General features: G+C 41.5%; 1 protein-coding gene across 1 annotated transcript in view; it reads left to right on the forward strand.

Moving 5' to 3' along the window:
- Positions 1-221: 221 nt before the first annotated feature.
- RORB (RAR related orphan receptor B) overlaps positions 222-15,687 on the forward strand; it is a 144,527-nt gene continuing 129,061 nt past the window's right edge. The window contains exon 1 of the mRNA XM_055791515.1: positions 222-665. Coding sequence (XP_055647490.1) covers positions 659-665 — 7 coding nt within the window. The 5' untranslated portion in view covers positions 222-658. The remainder of the gene's footprint in view (positions 666-15,687) is intronic.

The raw sequence follows: 15,687 nt of genomic DNA on the forward strand, positions 1-15,687 counted from the left end.
GGGGCCGGGGCCGAGGCCGGGAGCGGGGCGATAGCGGTAGCGGTAGCGGTAGCGGTGGCGGTGGCGGTGGCGCGGTGCCGCCCGCGGCCGCGGTGCCGGGCGGGCCGTCGGCGATTGGCGGCGGCGCTGACAGCGGGCGGGGCCGTGCCGGCGGCACCGCCCGCCCCCCGCTATAAGCCTCTTTGCCGCTTTCTCGCTGGGTCTCACTCCCGCTCCGCGCGTCCTTGTGGCTGCGCAGTGGAAATCCGCACCGGGGAGCTGCTGAGGGGCGCCGGTGTCATGTGAAAGCGCACATGCTCCGCCATCCACGCAGCCCCCCCCTCTTCGTTCTCCGCGTGTTTTTCCTGTTTTTTCTAACGTAACTCCTTTCCTTCCCTCTCCCCTGCTTCGCCCCTAGCCACCCGCCGCCGCTCCGCGGCCCAGGCGACCCCCGCAGGGGCTCCGCGGCGGGCGGGCGCGGGGCGGCCGCCAGGGAGGAGCGCGCCCGGCGGCGGGCAGCCCGCGGAGCCGCGCCCCGCGGAGCCGCCCCGGAGGTATGGTTTTCCCGGCGGAGCAGAGCTGCGGCGGCTGCCGCCTCCGCGGGTGCTGAGACGGGATTTTTGTGGTGCTGTTCCCGGGCTCCCAGCTTCATGACTGCGCGGAGCGGGGAGCCAACACCATGCGAGGTAAGCGGGCCCGGGGGGCGGCTCTGTTCGGGGCAAACTGCCGGGGAAGGGGCCGGGAGGAGCCTTCGTGCCGGGGGAGAGGGTCGGCGGGAGAAAGTTGGCGGGTCGCGCCCGCCCGCCGCCGTGGCTGCTCGCGGCGTGTGCCCCGCACCCGCGGAGGACCGGTGGCCGGCCCCGAGCGCCCTCCGCCGCGGGAGGCGGGGGGCGCCCCCGACGTACCTGTGCGAGAAAGCCCGGCGTCGCCCCGGGCCGCAGCGGGCGGGGTGGGAGGGAAGGGGCAAGTGCTTGGCGGTCGTGTCGCGAAGTCCCCACCCGCGGCTGTCCGTGGGGCGCGCTCGCCCTCGGCACTTGGCCCGTACCGCAGAATCCGCCTGCCTCTTGGCCCCGGGTCACTGCCGGCGGGGGGCGGCCTCCCCCATCCCGCCCCAAAAGTTATTCTCAGTACTTCTTCCCTGCCTTCGCCCATTCACCGACCCGCACGTCGCCCGCGGGGCCCCTCTCCCCCGGGGTCGCTAGTGCGGCGGGCAGGACCGCGCTGCCGGGGACCGCCGGGACCGCCGCGCTCTGCGGCAGCCCCCCGAGCCGGTGCCCCCTGCGCAGCCCTCCCTTGGAGGGCGGCCAGAGCCTCCCCCAGGGCTTGCAGCCCCCAGCCGGCGAGGGTCCCAACGGAGAGCACAGAGCATCCCCACCAACGGGACACCCCTCGGCGTGGGTGCTTGTCTTGAGGGCACGGCTGGGGCTGGAGAGGGGCTGCGTTCTGGGGCGGGCACGCCGGTCACCGAGGTGGCCGCGGAGGGGTGCGGGGGCGTAGGAACGCTTTTGTCACCCGTGTCCCAGGGCCAGGCGCTGCCGGGCCCCTTTCCCGGGCCAGGCGAGCACCGGGACGAGAGCAACACCCGCCGGCCCCGGGGGTTGCGCATGCGGCCCCCGTCTTCCACGCTCCCCTTTATCGTCCGGTTCTCGGCCCGGTTGCTTGCCTCACCCCACGGCGTGGTAAAGGGGCAGCAATCAGTGGTCTTTCCAGGGGTGCAGGGGCGGGAGAGAAGGGCTTACGGGAACGGCACATGCTTGGGGTTGACAGCGACATTGCGTGCAATTTGCTTGGGTCTCCGGTTTGCCTTAACGGCTGGGGACGCACACGCTGAACAACTTTTAGCCGGGTTTTCCTCTTGTGGCGTAATCGGCTCCTGTAGCAGTGCGTTAGCAGCGCTAAGAAATCACGCGTTTGTGTAATTTTCTGTAAAGAAACTGTAATTTTGCCATTTACGCTGAGAAACGAAAAAAACTTTTTTTTTTTCTGGCTTTCCTTAGAAGATAGCATGTTCGCTTTGAGGCATCTGGCAATAACTTGCTAAACAGTATTTGTCTTTCATAAGAGCAACAGGAAACGGGAGAAAACTAAATTCTGTAAAGCGGCCTCTGTTGCAGCTTTTGCTCCCCCCCCCCCCCCTTTTTTTTTTTTTTCTTTTGGCCCCTACCCCATCCGGAGCACCTCCAATGCGAGCAGAGCCGATCAGTGGCTCCGAGGGGGTGTTTTAGAACCAGGTCCGTTGGTGCCCCTTCTGCAGGAGCCCCGCGCCCCGCGTTCCCGGCGGTTTGCCCACCCGAGCGGCGGCCGCCCCCGCTTCTCCCCCCGCTCCGGGGCGGCCGGCGCTGCCGCGGCGCGCAGAGCCCCCCTCGGCGAGTGCCTGGTGAAAGGCCCCTCTCCCCTGGCCCGTTCCCTTAAAACATGGTCCGGGGCTGCCGAGCGGCCCTGGGCAGGAGGGGGGAGACGGATCTCTCCGCACACCTGGCGGCATCCCGTGTGGGGGGTGTCCGTGCTCCGCAGCCGCCTCCGCCGGCCCCTTGAGCTGCGCTGCTGTCCACGGAGAGGTGCGCGCTGCCCCTGGAATGCGAGTTTATCTTTGCGTCGTATTTAGGCTCGCTCAGTAGGGGATTTATGGCTGTGGGAGGAAGAAGGGCTGGGATGGAGGGAGGGGAAAAACAACAAACAGGCAGCTTTCATCCTTACGCGAAACTGATGTGCAAGAGGTTACCGAACCGATGCTTTGCATCAGGTGTATGTCAAGATGAGGACAGCGTCTGACACCACTTCAAATGAACAAGAACATTGTATGCTAATAGAGCATCTGTCCATTGCATTTGTGACTTTCCTAATAAAGGAAATGCATGTATATCACAATTAACAGATTGTGGGCTTCCATGAATTAATGCTTTTAGACAGCTGTAAGCCTCTTGTGGAGATATACTTTTCAACTATGTTATAGTCACCATTGGGTTTGAAGGAAGAAGTGCTCACTCGCTCTCTTACGCATGTGAGCTCTTCCTCCAAACTTTCCCAGCTGAGCTGCATTGCTTCCAAGCCGCAGTTGATGTGCTCAGCCTAACGTGCCTGGCATGCAGAGGCTGCTGTGGTTGCTTACCTGCTCCATGTTAGAGATGGGGGCCAAGAACTTCTGAAAGTATCAGCCTGCTGCATCCCAAAGCACTGGGCAGCCACAGGGGCTGTCTGTCCTCCTATCCTATGGAAGCCCAGCCGGCTTTGGGGCACACCTCAGCTGTGGTACTGCTACATTATAGTCATTAGTCAAGTCCTGTCCAAAATAATAATTTCCTGTACTTCAAATCGTGGTTTTAATCCCTTTCAGGATGTATAGCCATGCTGACTTATAGCAGAACAGTATTCCAGTACAGGAGGCTGAACACTTGTGGGTTTGGTGCTCGCATTGTTATGGTAGGTTCAGATATTTTCCTTTGAACGGGGAATGAAAGTTCTGGAAGCTGATGACTTTCATACCTGTTTTTTATAGAGGCAAAGACAGGTACAAAAGAATTACATTTACAGTGACTGTTCATCACAGTCTTCCTTCTACCTGTCCCACTCCTGCCAACATCCTGCAAGGGTTTTGGAAACACTGAAGATGTACTTCACTATACTTTTTTAGAAAAAGAGGACTGAAAATGCACAAAAATCATTGTGCTGCTTAATGAAAAAGAAAATAAAACTTACGGGGTTTTATCTTGTAATATAATTTTTGTTAGACTGATCTGTAAAGTTTAAATCTGTTAGAAATTAGTGAATTCTGTATATAATGCAGCTGATAGGCAAACATTAAAAAAAATGCCAAGTGTCAAAAAAAGAATGTAAAATCATGTAATTTTACTCTGGGCACAGGGTACCTGTACACACACAAAACCCAAGTGTACGATCACAGTTACTTGAGTTGTGAAAGTGACACTAAAGCAGTCATACAGAGTACCCCTTTTAATAAAAAAGTAATATTTAAGCTTTCTGTTGGGAGTCTTACTAAAAAGCTTTGTCCTTCATCTTTTCAAGAAAAGAAGCTCCACAAACCCCTGAAGCCAACGTATTTGAGCAAGTTTTTTCTGTGTTTTCTCTTGTTGGTGTCAAGACTGAGCAATGATACATGTTACATAGTTACTCTGTTTTCTTAGCATCACTGTAATATTTGTAAGCAATTAGGGAAGTGTGAATCAAACAAAACCTACTGCAATATTGGCGAGAGGGCTTATTAAGTAACATATACAAATAGGCTGGATAACTGAGAAAGTTCTCCTTAATAGATGAGTGCAGGGAATTTTTATAAGCACATTAAAGCAAAGGAAACTTACTTCACAAGTTATTCCAGGAAAAATAAATATGACTGAATTTGATATATGTATTATTAATATCCTAAAATATGTGAACAAACACATTGACTGTTTAAAACAAAGGTGGTAAGAGAAAAGGGATACTGATTTTGACAGAAACAGGACCCTATCCTACCATAGCAAACCTTGTTTGTCACCGCAGCGTGGTGCATCGAGCTACTACTTACCTGAATAATGTTTTTTGACATCATTAAGACTGCTTGATATGTGATGGAGCACAAGTTTCTGGTGTTACGCCTTTGCAGGTCAGATTCTAAAAAATGGTAGTAAATGCTTAGAAAATCAGGAGTCAGTAATAAACAGTTACTGTGTTACTTAATAGCAAATACAAATGTGTATAGTTAATATAGAGTGACAGCTCTCTAGAACAAACGAAAATCAAACCTAAAGCTTGAGGGCCTATTGCAGGTACCTCTGCAATACTTCTACTTTGCATCATATTTACATCTTAAATTTATCTTTAATTGTTGTTATGTGGGGGACGGGAGGGAAAGGGAGTACATAATGAAAGTTCATCAATAGAAAACATTATCTGTTTTAATGTCATTAGAATTTTTACCATAGAAAATGTGTGGGGGTAGCTTTGATGCTTTTTGTTTGTTTGTTTTTAATGAGGAAATTGTTTTTGATTGATAGAAGTCTGGCAACCTGTAATATGACAGTTAATTTAAAAACTATGAAAATATCATGTGCATTAGCTGGAAACAATTTCTCTTCTGTGATATGGGAAGTGTCTGATGTTGACTATTGACCTTTTACAAATACAGTGACAAACAATAACTTGGTTTACCCATTTGATGAAAGACATGATTGCAGGTAGAGATTGCTTAATTTGCGTTTTGTGATTAAAACTGTTGCAGTGTTTTGGGGGAAAATATACCAGGAGAAAAAAAAAAACAACATACGTTCTGGGTAAACTGGAAGTCAGAATTCCTTTTTAAATAGGTGCTGCTATACATGATATTCAGATGTGCCTATTAAGATAGGTATGGATGAGGTATACCTTTAACAGTACTGTGTGTTATTAAACAGTCACAGGAAGTAGGATCTGCCATAATACAGGTATTGGTTACATGATACAGGAAAACAAAATCAAAGGACTGAAAGATTCCCAAGCCATCCAAGAAATCATCTTCTTTCCTCTTAAACAGTGCAGTGAATTCTCAAAAATCACAGTCTGTGCTATGAAACTGAAGAATGTATGCTTTTTAGCTGAAGACAAAAGATGTGCACAGGAGTAAATATTGATTGAACTAATCAGATGAATAGAAATGAGCTTTACTAGTGCACTAGTATAATGGGTTAACTAGCCCTTTCGTAGTCCATATGCTGCCCTTCCAACCCATGACCCTATCTCTTGAGCTCTTAATGAGGGAAATCACAGGTGTTATAACGGTATTTATGATAAATTGGGCTAAATGTAATAGTTGTATAAGTAACCAGTTGTAGTTCCATAGAACAAAAGGGACATTATTAAAAAGAAAACAATAGAAACATTCAGCATTACTACACAACCATGAGCTAGTAGTAGTATTAGTGCTTACATGTTGTTTTACATTTCGAAGACTGCCCTAGATCACTTACTGTTGAGCTTCGTAATAAACCTATTCAATCAGCTTCAAACCAAAGTGTAAATTTTAAGAAACCTGATACACTTTAAATTAAACTCAAGTATCTTTAAAGAGCAGTTTTAACAGTTTTGTGCATTTAGCACAGTTGAGGCTTTCCATAATGATTTTCATAGACAAACTACAGATGTCAAAATGTTATTTTTTGTGCTTCATGTTTATCAAGTTCAATGTTTTTGTTCCTTCCGATTCTGTATGCAGTCTGGGCAAAGTCTGCAGTGCAGCTTTGAGAATAAGACATCACACGGTGTCATCGGGGTGGCACACAGAGGGTGCCTTTTGGATTGTGCTGTTTTCTAATGTCTAATATTGCTTTCATGAACATATTAAAAACTGATGTATGCATGGGATTGAGAATGGAATAAAGCTGTGATGGCCTGGTCCTTGTTTGACTGAACAATGCTTGCTTACTTGAGTGATCCTATTGATGAGACATTTGGCCCTCTGGATTTTTGCTGTCTTGGAACTATTTTTTATAAAGCAGCATTGCTCTTGCTTAACTTTGCCAGACACATTCTGCTGGAAATTTATGCAAACAGAAAGACAGCTGTTTCTGTCTCTGCTACAAGTATATAGGCTAATTTAGTTTGACATAAATGTTGTTGTTTTGCTGTTAATGATGAATTATTTCGATGAATTGTCAATTACAATGCATCCACACAATTTTTAAGGAAGATCAACACTTTTATTGCTGCACAAAAATGCAATAAATTTAAAAAATCATATGTTTATCCAGATACGGATCATGGCCATTTAAACCCACATACTCATTAAAGAGTAAACGTCAAGTAATTACGCTTGCTTGACAGACATACTCATTTTGAAAGCATTTTCCTGTTATCATAGGCCTTGTTTATGTGCGTGGTTCAGCTAGATTTGATGGGACTACTCACATAAATAAGGCAAACTGAATTGAGGGTGTGTGTCCTGTGTCCCTTTGAAACCCAATGATGGTATTATGAGAAACATGAATGACTGTAAAGGCTTGTGGGGAATCAGTGTTTTAAGAAGCATGCTGTGTTAAAAAAAATCTTTTTACCCTGAAAACTGAATAAAATCACCTTCTATTCCGAACTGCCTACTAGTCTTTGGCTCAAATGCAGCTGTTGGCTTGTCTGGAAATTCATATTTGCTGGGAAGAGGTGTTGGTAAACAAGCTACTGGTTTTCTCAGCTAATGCTGACATATAAAAAGTATTCAAAAACATTGTTCTTCTGCCAATTATTAATATATTCTTTTGCTTAATTGTTATCATTGTGCTGATTGCTACATTGCTGCTGGTAAATACTGGCCAAATCAATCTTTAAGTAAAGATTAGGAAAATGGATACATTTATATTTAGGCATGAGTATGCTACACAGGTATAAAACATTTTAGCATGGCTAAAGAAGCAGTATAATTCTAGGAGTAATTTTGACAATTATTATAAAGTCAGTCTTTAAAGTATTCTGTCCGCTTATAGATGTTCTTCAGGTGTCTCACAATTAACTGATTCCTTCTAGTTATCCATGATCGCTTCAGTTTCCTAAGCATGACAAACACCTTTTGCACCAAAATCATTCTTTTTAAAAGAGTCTTATTTCTGCTTCATTAATTCACAGTAGCCGTAAGTGACTTTATCCTTCAAAGTAACATTTCCAAACAAGACATGCATTCCCATTGCATTTAGTTTTTTCACTCTCTGAAGCAATTCTTTAGACTAAAAATGTCTTTACTCTTACAAGCAGTATGTGTTATGAGGGTTTTTTTGAGTGAAGGTGTTCATGAGGGGGGAAAAAAGCTAGATCAAAAGAACACAAAGAAGAAGTTGTTAAACTGCAGTTCAGTCTACTGTCAAAATAATGAGCTGTCAAGAGGGTAACATACTATGTTTTGGAGCAGGTTGTTGTTGGTCTCAGATGAAATTATGGTTCTTCTAAAATAAACTTCAAGTGTAAAAAGTGAAGACAAGGCTGTTTATAAATAAGCAGCTCTTAAATTACCATTCCCACTACAACAGGAGGTGAAGTGTTATAGGTTTTGTGCAATTTGATAATTTGGCAAGATTAGGTTATTTAGTGTGCATTATATGTCAAAAGCTTATACTTGTTTGAAAAATATTTGGATACTGTAGATGTTTCTGTTTGTTAGCTAGCAGAGCGAAAACTCAAGCAAAACATTTTCCAAAAGATTTATTGGAAATTAGAATCTTTTTTTGGAGCATGACATCTTAATGAATTTCCTATATATGAACTATAAAACTGAGTTTAACAAAACTAAGGACAATATTTTTACTTTAAAATGTTGTTTCAAGACATTCATGTGTGTTTTCTTCTCTTTGTGTCTTGAAAAATATGCCTGATTTTACTAGGTGATGACAAACTTAAGAGCCTGACGTAGGAGTGCTTTTTGGAAAACCTAACACTGCACTGCTACCACATTTTTCTTTGGCTGCTTGCACACTTCAACAGTGCAGAACCAGTTTTGCTCCTCAAAACAAGATGGAAAAATGAAGTAAATGTTATATTTCTGGTCCTGATTAAGTAGTGAAACAGGTGGTCTGTTGTTTCTTTTCATATTTGTCTGTCTGGAAGATGAATGAAGTGGCAAGCTGGCTATGAAAAGCATTGCTTACTTCAGGGTGCATTGTTTGGGGGATTTTGTACAATATTTGTACAATGAACTGTATTTAGTATTTAATTGGAATGAACTGAAAGAAAGGCGAGACCATGCACAGCCACTGAGGCCAGATATTCAAATGCAGTGGGAGCACAAATATGAACAAGCACAGCACAGTCTAGTGGCACGGAGAGGTAATGGCACTAGAGAAGAAACGTATTTAGTAAGGCACAGTGCCATTCGGTGACTTCATGTTTGCGAAGAAAAAAACCCTTTTCTCTTGGAGAGTTCTGCTGATCACCAAGAAGAGACTATTTCAGTTTGTTTAGGAATTTTTTTCTTTCAATGTATTTGTGAAAAGTACACAAGAACTGTATTACTGGTATCTGTCAGCAGACTGGACTTCTCTTTGTAATGACACAAGTGATTCTCAGTATGCCAATACATAAGGATATGGAAATGTGATAAGAGAGATATCACTTAACTGTTTTTGTTGGGTTTTTTTAATGAACAGAAACCAATAATATATATGATATTATAGATGGTATGTAAGCAGTACTGTACCACTAATCTTTATTAGATGTGGCAGCTATAATTGTGGGAGATTTGCATTTAAAATTAATGTTGCTTTATATTGGAAAAAGTAAAAATTAGCAACACTTCCACAACATTTTCAAAAATCTATGTATGTATTTTAAATAATCTAAATTTATGTCAAAAAAAATGAGTATTAAATAGTACGTACTATAGCCACACATATATAAAACAGTTTTCATTTATTTGAATGGGATGCACTTTACTGAGGGATTGCAATTGTTATATATACTAGTTTCCCCTTGGCCATAACAAATTTTGGAAAATTCAGATTAATATAATCTCTCAGTTGATTAGTAGGAATAAGGAGGAAAATTAAAACAACAATGTCAATAGCAACAAAATATGGTTGACTAACACCCATTGAGAATAACTCAAACTACAAATTGTCGCATAGCTTAAAGAATGTCATTATGTTCCACTATAATTTGCAAAACACATCTACATGCTTATGGAAGTAAAATCCTTTTTCTGAACTGGTTGAGAATAAACGCATTACCAGTGTTGTGGCAGCTATTGCAATATTCAAGATGAAACATCAAATAGTAACTACCATAATTTAGCCATACTTTTCTTAATAATCAATGTAGTATTAAAAAAAAACCCAAAAAGAATTCAGGAAACTTTTCATGCAATATCTACTCTGGCATTTTGAGAAGCAACAGTTATCACATAAAAGATTTCTGGAGAAACTGTTCATATGTGTTAGTATTTCAGGTAAATATATGTTACAGTATATTACATTAACTGAGTGAAATGTATCTGTAGAGCTGTGGTTGATCCCAGCTGTATCTTTAATATTGAACAAGAATTCCCTATAGTCTTGAATGGAAAGTTTTACTGTAAAACCAATGGTACGATAGGGGTCCTTGGTTGTTTACAATCTACTGATTTTCAGAAGATGAGAGAGCTAAATAACTCTTACTACTTTGAGTTCAGCAGATAAGAGGAAGACAACTTGCACTGTCTTAATTCAGGTGCCTATGCAGAAGTTGCTGTCTTCATTTATCATTGATTTGAATTTCTCAAAATCCCAGTATTTATTTTTGTAAAAGACCATTTACCAAGATGTGTTCTAAATCAGCAGTTGCTACAGACTGTAGTGGGAGTGCCCTGAAGAATGGGACTCTAAATATGACCTTTACAGCAATCCATTTTCAGGCATCAACAGAATGTAGGAGAAAAATATTGTTCCAGCTGCATCATAAAGCTGACATATATGCTTTCAACATGCAATTTAAACAGTTGCAAGAGAAAACAGAGGAAAAAAGCATGGTGAATTTGGATAAACAACAAACTAACTGCAAAGGGTGCCGTTCCGCGAGAGTGTGAGTGAGTGATGTGGACGAAGTAGGTGGAAATATAAAGGAAAATAACAGAATATAAAAAGGAAGAGTGAGAAGATGGAAGGGGGGTTTGACATGAATGGCCCTTTACTACAAAGTGCTGGACTTCTCAATTTCCACTCATTGCAGGTGGATTTAACTACAGGAACATCCTGCTAGAAATGAGAGAGAGAAAACTGAAGTTACAGAAAAAAGGTGTGAAATAAGGAAAAGAATTCATGTACAATATAAATGTATTCATTGTGCTACTTTCTATTACTTGCTGTTGCATGTAGATTTGTTGTAACAGGACTTCAAACTATTTGGTATTCAGCTAAACGCTAACATTAGACATCCGCTCCCATTCATTTTACTATGCATATCCAGAGCTCAGCTACTCAGGAGTGCTGCAAGTTGGAACATCACATATACAGTTATGTAAGCTGTCTGTACAAGCTTGGCATTCACTGCACTTCAGTCAAGTTAGTAATTTGCAAAATTAAAATGTCACTTGCAAAATACATCCAAACCTGATCTTTTTAAATTCTGGATTGAATCAAATTTGGGTGGTTTTTTTTTCCTATTTTTCTATTATTTTTTTTCTGTCTCCCTTTCTTTGCATTTTTTCCAGTCACTTTAGTTAAAAAGGAGTACACTCAGAAAAGTCCTTGACGCTAAACTTCATTCATTTGTTAGAAAATGTGTAACTGGTTTATTAGAGCATGCATCATACCAGCCCATGTATTGCAGAAAAAACATTTTGGTCATTTCACCCTTTTGTTTCCTTTTTTTTTTTTTTTTTTTTTTTTTTTTTAATCTTTGATTGGGATATGCTGTCAGGAAGAAATAAATGGTTAAATTTTGGCCTGGCTACATCTCCATCATGTACCTCTCATACATTTGTATGCTTGTAGCCTTGGAGATAGAAGAGGTGCTTGAGAGATGAATCTCTGCTTCCTTCCCTAGTATTGCTTGGTTGCTAGCACCTGCTCTTTCTCTTGCCTGGTAAAACAATTTGCCTGTATCTTTGGATTTTGTTTTTTAAACTGTCTATTATGTAGCATTGGAGAAAGTGGAAATGTGTGGTAGTGGGGAGATAATGTCCTATCTGATTGCAGCAAAACATTTCTTGTGAGATAGAAGTAATGTTTTTAGATCTTTTCTGCATGCTCAGAAGATAAACAAAGAATGCTCTTACAGTGCTCTCCATTTCTCCAAGACCAGGGTGATCTTTAAGTATCTACCCTTCACTAACATTTTTTTCTGTAGCAGCCCCACAGAGCTTATTACAACCAAACAATAGCAGAATTCTCCGTGACCAGAAAGAAAAAGGAAATCAGAATTTTCGGAAAACTACTCTGGTAGCGTAGGAGGTTCATTTACATGAATTCTCTGCTTTCCTGCCTCCCCCCTGTAGTTTTGTGTAAGCCCTAAGCATAAAACAGGCAGAGAGCCAAGCTGTCAACCGTTAACATCTATTTCATCCATTCTCAGGATCAGTTGAGCTACAGGAGGGTGTATGTCTCAGAGGAAAGTCTTTATGCTATTACTAAAATATTTAGGAATGCATCAGATCTTGACCCAATGTTAACTTACATTATCTTTTGGGCAGAAATGAGCAGCAGGGTAAAACAATTTTAAGACTACAAATGCTATTAAATGCATATTGTGATTTTTCATAACCTCCAAAAGAAGACTTTTAATATATGCTTAACTGTGGAACAAGTCAAAGGATGAACTTTAAGCATACTGTCAAGAATAATATAAATTCCTGCTCAGGAAGGTAACTGAAAAGGTTTCATAGTTTGGGTTTATGTATAGATATGTTTCACATTTCATGAAGGAATAGGTGATATTTTGATACATTTATGCAATAAGACCATTATGAACAATTCCTTAAAAAATTATGTATTACTTACTCATTATGTGAGTTTTTAAAAAATGTATTTCCAATAGATGTAGTCACATCCAAGCATACAAACTTATCTGACGTATCTATGTATTTTTGTAGTTTACAATGAAGAACAATCCTTTTTGGATATCAGATTTTGCTCTTAGAGCTAACCGGTCATTCTGATGTAGGTTTATTGGCTTTAGTTTTTATTGCAATTGCATATTACCTTTTAGATTATTTTTCGTGTGCTGTCTTAGTTTAAATCCCCATCTCCACTGGTTGTCAGTTACTTGTTCTTTATTGCTGCATTTCATATTCTTGCAGCCTTTGTGGCTCTTCTGTGGCTCTTCAGTTTGGGAGCTGTGACTGCCACAAGGATACTCTTACTGGCAGACTCGGAAGGCAGCCATTGAATAGGTGTTAAGGACAAACCTGGAATATGATCCTTCCACACTGTGCATTAGACTCATTAGAAAGGAGGTTGAAGATGAGTTTGTAATTGTCCACACGAGACTAACCTATAGTTACACACTCTGATGAATGATTTCTGTAATGACATTTATAAACTATTCATGTACAAGAAAGCCAGAAAAGTGTGTTTCAGTTACGTTGTTTATGTACTTTCTTGGCCTGCATGACTGTTTCTACCTACGTGTTTCTACCTATTTTCCCTTCTATTGTAGTACAGGCAGCATCTTTAAACAGTAAGGAGAAGAAGCAGAAAGCTTTTGTGCAATGGAATTTTGTGAAATCAGTCAAATTAAAACTTTACCAGGGGTTTTGCTCTCTGGTGTCTTTACATGTGATGTATTCTTTACTTCAGAAAGTTGCCAGATTAATGGTTCTTCTGTACCCTGCAGAGATTAAGGACCTGTTCCTGAAGGGGGTTTTGGCATGCAAGTAGTTGTATGAGTGTGGTGACTGATGTGCATAAGTCCTTGTCAGGCTGATTTTGTTAGGTGCAGACCTGACAGAGGTCCTGGGAGCTGAACTGCCGACGGCACTGGCGCTGCCTCTTTCCAATGCCGTTTCACTATTGTGCCTCAACAGTGACCTTGAAAGTCCCTTTTCCTGTGGCCGTTATAACCTGTGGCTGTTACAACTTTGGCTTTGTTACTGACAGTGCCCATAGGGGTGCCAATTAATTCTATGTGGTAGGTTTTGGGGTTTTTTTAATGGACAAAATCCTGGATTGAGACCACCAGCCTGTTTCATACAGGCCACTAAGTGCCATGGCATTTTTGTTTCGCTCAGTCACTACCAACCTCGTGTTGAGCTTCATCTGTGATCTGTACAGTCTCTGTGTCTGTCATTAATCTGAAATAATTTAATTGGGTAGATGTTTGCTTCTGAAGTAAGATATATTAATAAAGCATAGTATTACGCAGCAAAGATGTGAAATACTTGAAGTTGCTGCTTGTGGTTAGATGCCGAATTTGAGTCTGCTTTTATGAAGTTCACAAATTTTATCAAAATTCTGAAGAACTGACCAGGCATACGAAAAGGGCACACCAGAAATGACAGGAGCATTAGAATTTTGTGTCAAATAAAGAGAATCCTGTGTGTTACAATAAGCTTAGTAATCTAATACACAAACACGAGTCTCTATTCTGTTACGGGCTTCTCATAAGTGATCCTAGGACATTTCTAATTACTAGGGCCTTTCTGTCAAAAATATTTAAGTATATTCAGACATATTCCAGACTTCTAAGGTTTCAGAAATAGAAAATTGAGCTGAAAAATAGAGTTGTTCTTAAGCATTGCAGGGAGCCCATGATTAAATCAGTTGTTCTGAAACACTATTCTGTATTTTTCTGTCTGTCAGCAGAAAAGTTATGTTACAGGAATCTTCATTTCTTCTTTTTAACTATAGGTGAACAAGGTTTTCTCAAAGTCCAATGGAAGTGGCAGTCACTAGTGTCCATTTAAGTCTGTAATGCCAAATTTCAAGAAACAAAACATAGATATATGGCTGGATACTAGGCTTGTCAGCTGAATACAACATTCTTGATTTTATGTTTTCACAGTATTTTTAATATTTTAAACTTTTAAAATATCTAATTCTTTTGTTTTTATAACTAAGCAGGAAATAAATTGTGCAGTTCAGGTTTTTGTTGGGTTTGAGGCTTTTTTTTTCTTTTCCTTCCAGTGAAAGCTGGGATCCCTCATAGTGAGGCATATTATAAGTGTGTCTGCAACTTTAAATCCTGTGGTAATGAAGCTAAAGTTGAGGAAATAGTAGAAATTTGATAATAGCAACAGTAGATGGGAAAGCACACAGAGAGCAGAACTGGCTTGTTGTTAAGTTATAATAAGGCTGCACATTCTGGATTGTGGATGTATCCTCTTGAAATAGCTGTCCTGATGCTGAAAAGAGTATTCTTATTTATTTTGAATGTGTATGTCCATGAAGAGGCTGAGGAAGGAATCATGCAAATGTTGGAACAGCTTAGCAAGTTATGCCAAAAAAGGTTTTTATTCCTGTTCAGTAAATTCAGCTGGCTAAATCTACCTGAGAAAAAAAAGGCTGTCAGGAGGAGGGGCAAGTGTATGACTGAGTGTGAGCGATTTTGTGAAGCAGGGTAAAGAAACCTTTGTTAAAGATTAGAGAATTGGGGGAGGGAGACACTTTAGCCTCTCCTTCAAGCACATCTCCCTTCTAAGTACATTTACTTCCATCACAATGGGCTAGAAGAGATCTTTGTTTAGCAGTGCAGTGCCCCTGAGAGCTAATTTAGCTTTTATAGCAAATTTAAAAAAGGCAGAGTGAGCAAGAGATAGCAGAACAAGGATATGAGTTTGCACTGTGAATATTGATACTTTTGAGTTGCTTCTGTAAATCCTTTAAAATAAATTCTACTAAAAATGCTGACTTGGACTTTCTGCTAAAGGAGGGCTGAACTAGAGATGCATGTTGTTTCATTGTACTTCTGTGATAATGAGAAGATGGTATAGATGTGTGCTGTGGCTTTGTTACTTTTAAATAACAAGTAGAAAGCCATCAAAGTCAAGCAGAAATGCGTCAACATGCATGATTTTTTTTTCTGAAATTGCATTTTTTTTTTAATTAAGTCATACTGTTAGAAGCATATATGAGATCTAGTTCTGTGAATATTACAAAAACATTCTCAGGAGTCTCAAAACTTAATGTATTACGTTTCTTATTTCTTTGTTTGAGTGACTTTATTTTTTGAGAGTTTGGAATGGTTTTCCTTTCTTCTAGCACATAATTTTGCAAAGGTCATCTCTGCCCCACCCCCCACCCAGATTTACGGCCCCATGACGTTTCAGGATATTTTTTTCCTGTATTT

This window comes from Falco peregrinus, chromosome Z, assembly GCF_023634155.1.
Source record: "Falco peregrinus isolate bFalPer1 chromosome Z, bFalPer1.pri, whole genome shotgun sequence".
Classification (NCBI taxonomy): domain Eukaryota; kingdom Metazoa; phylum Chordata; class Aves; order Falconiformes; family Falconidae; genus Falco; species Falco peregrinus.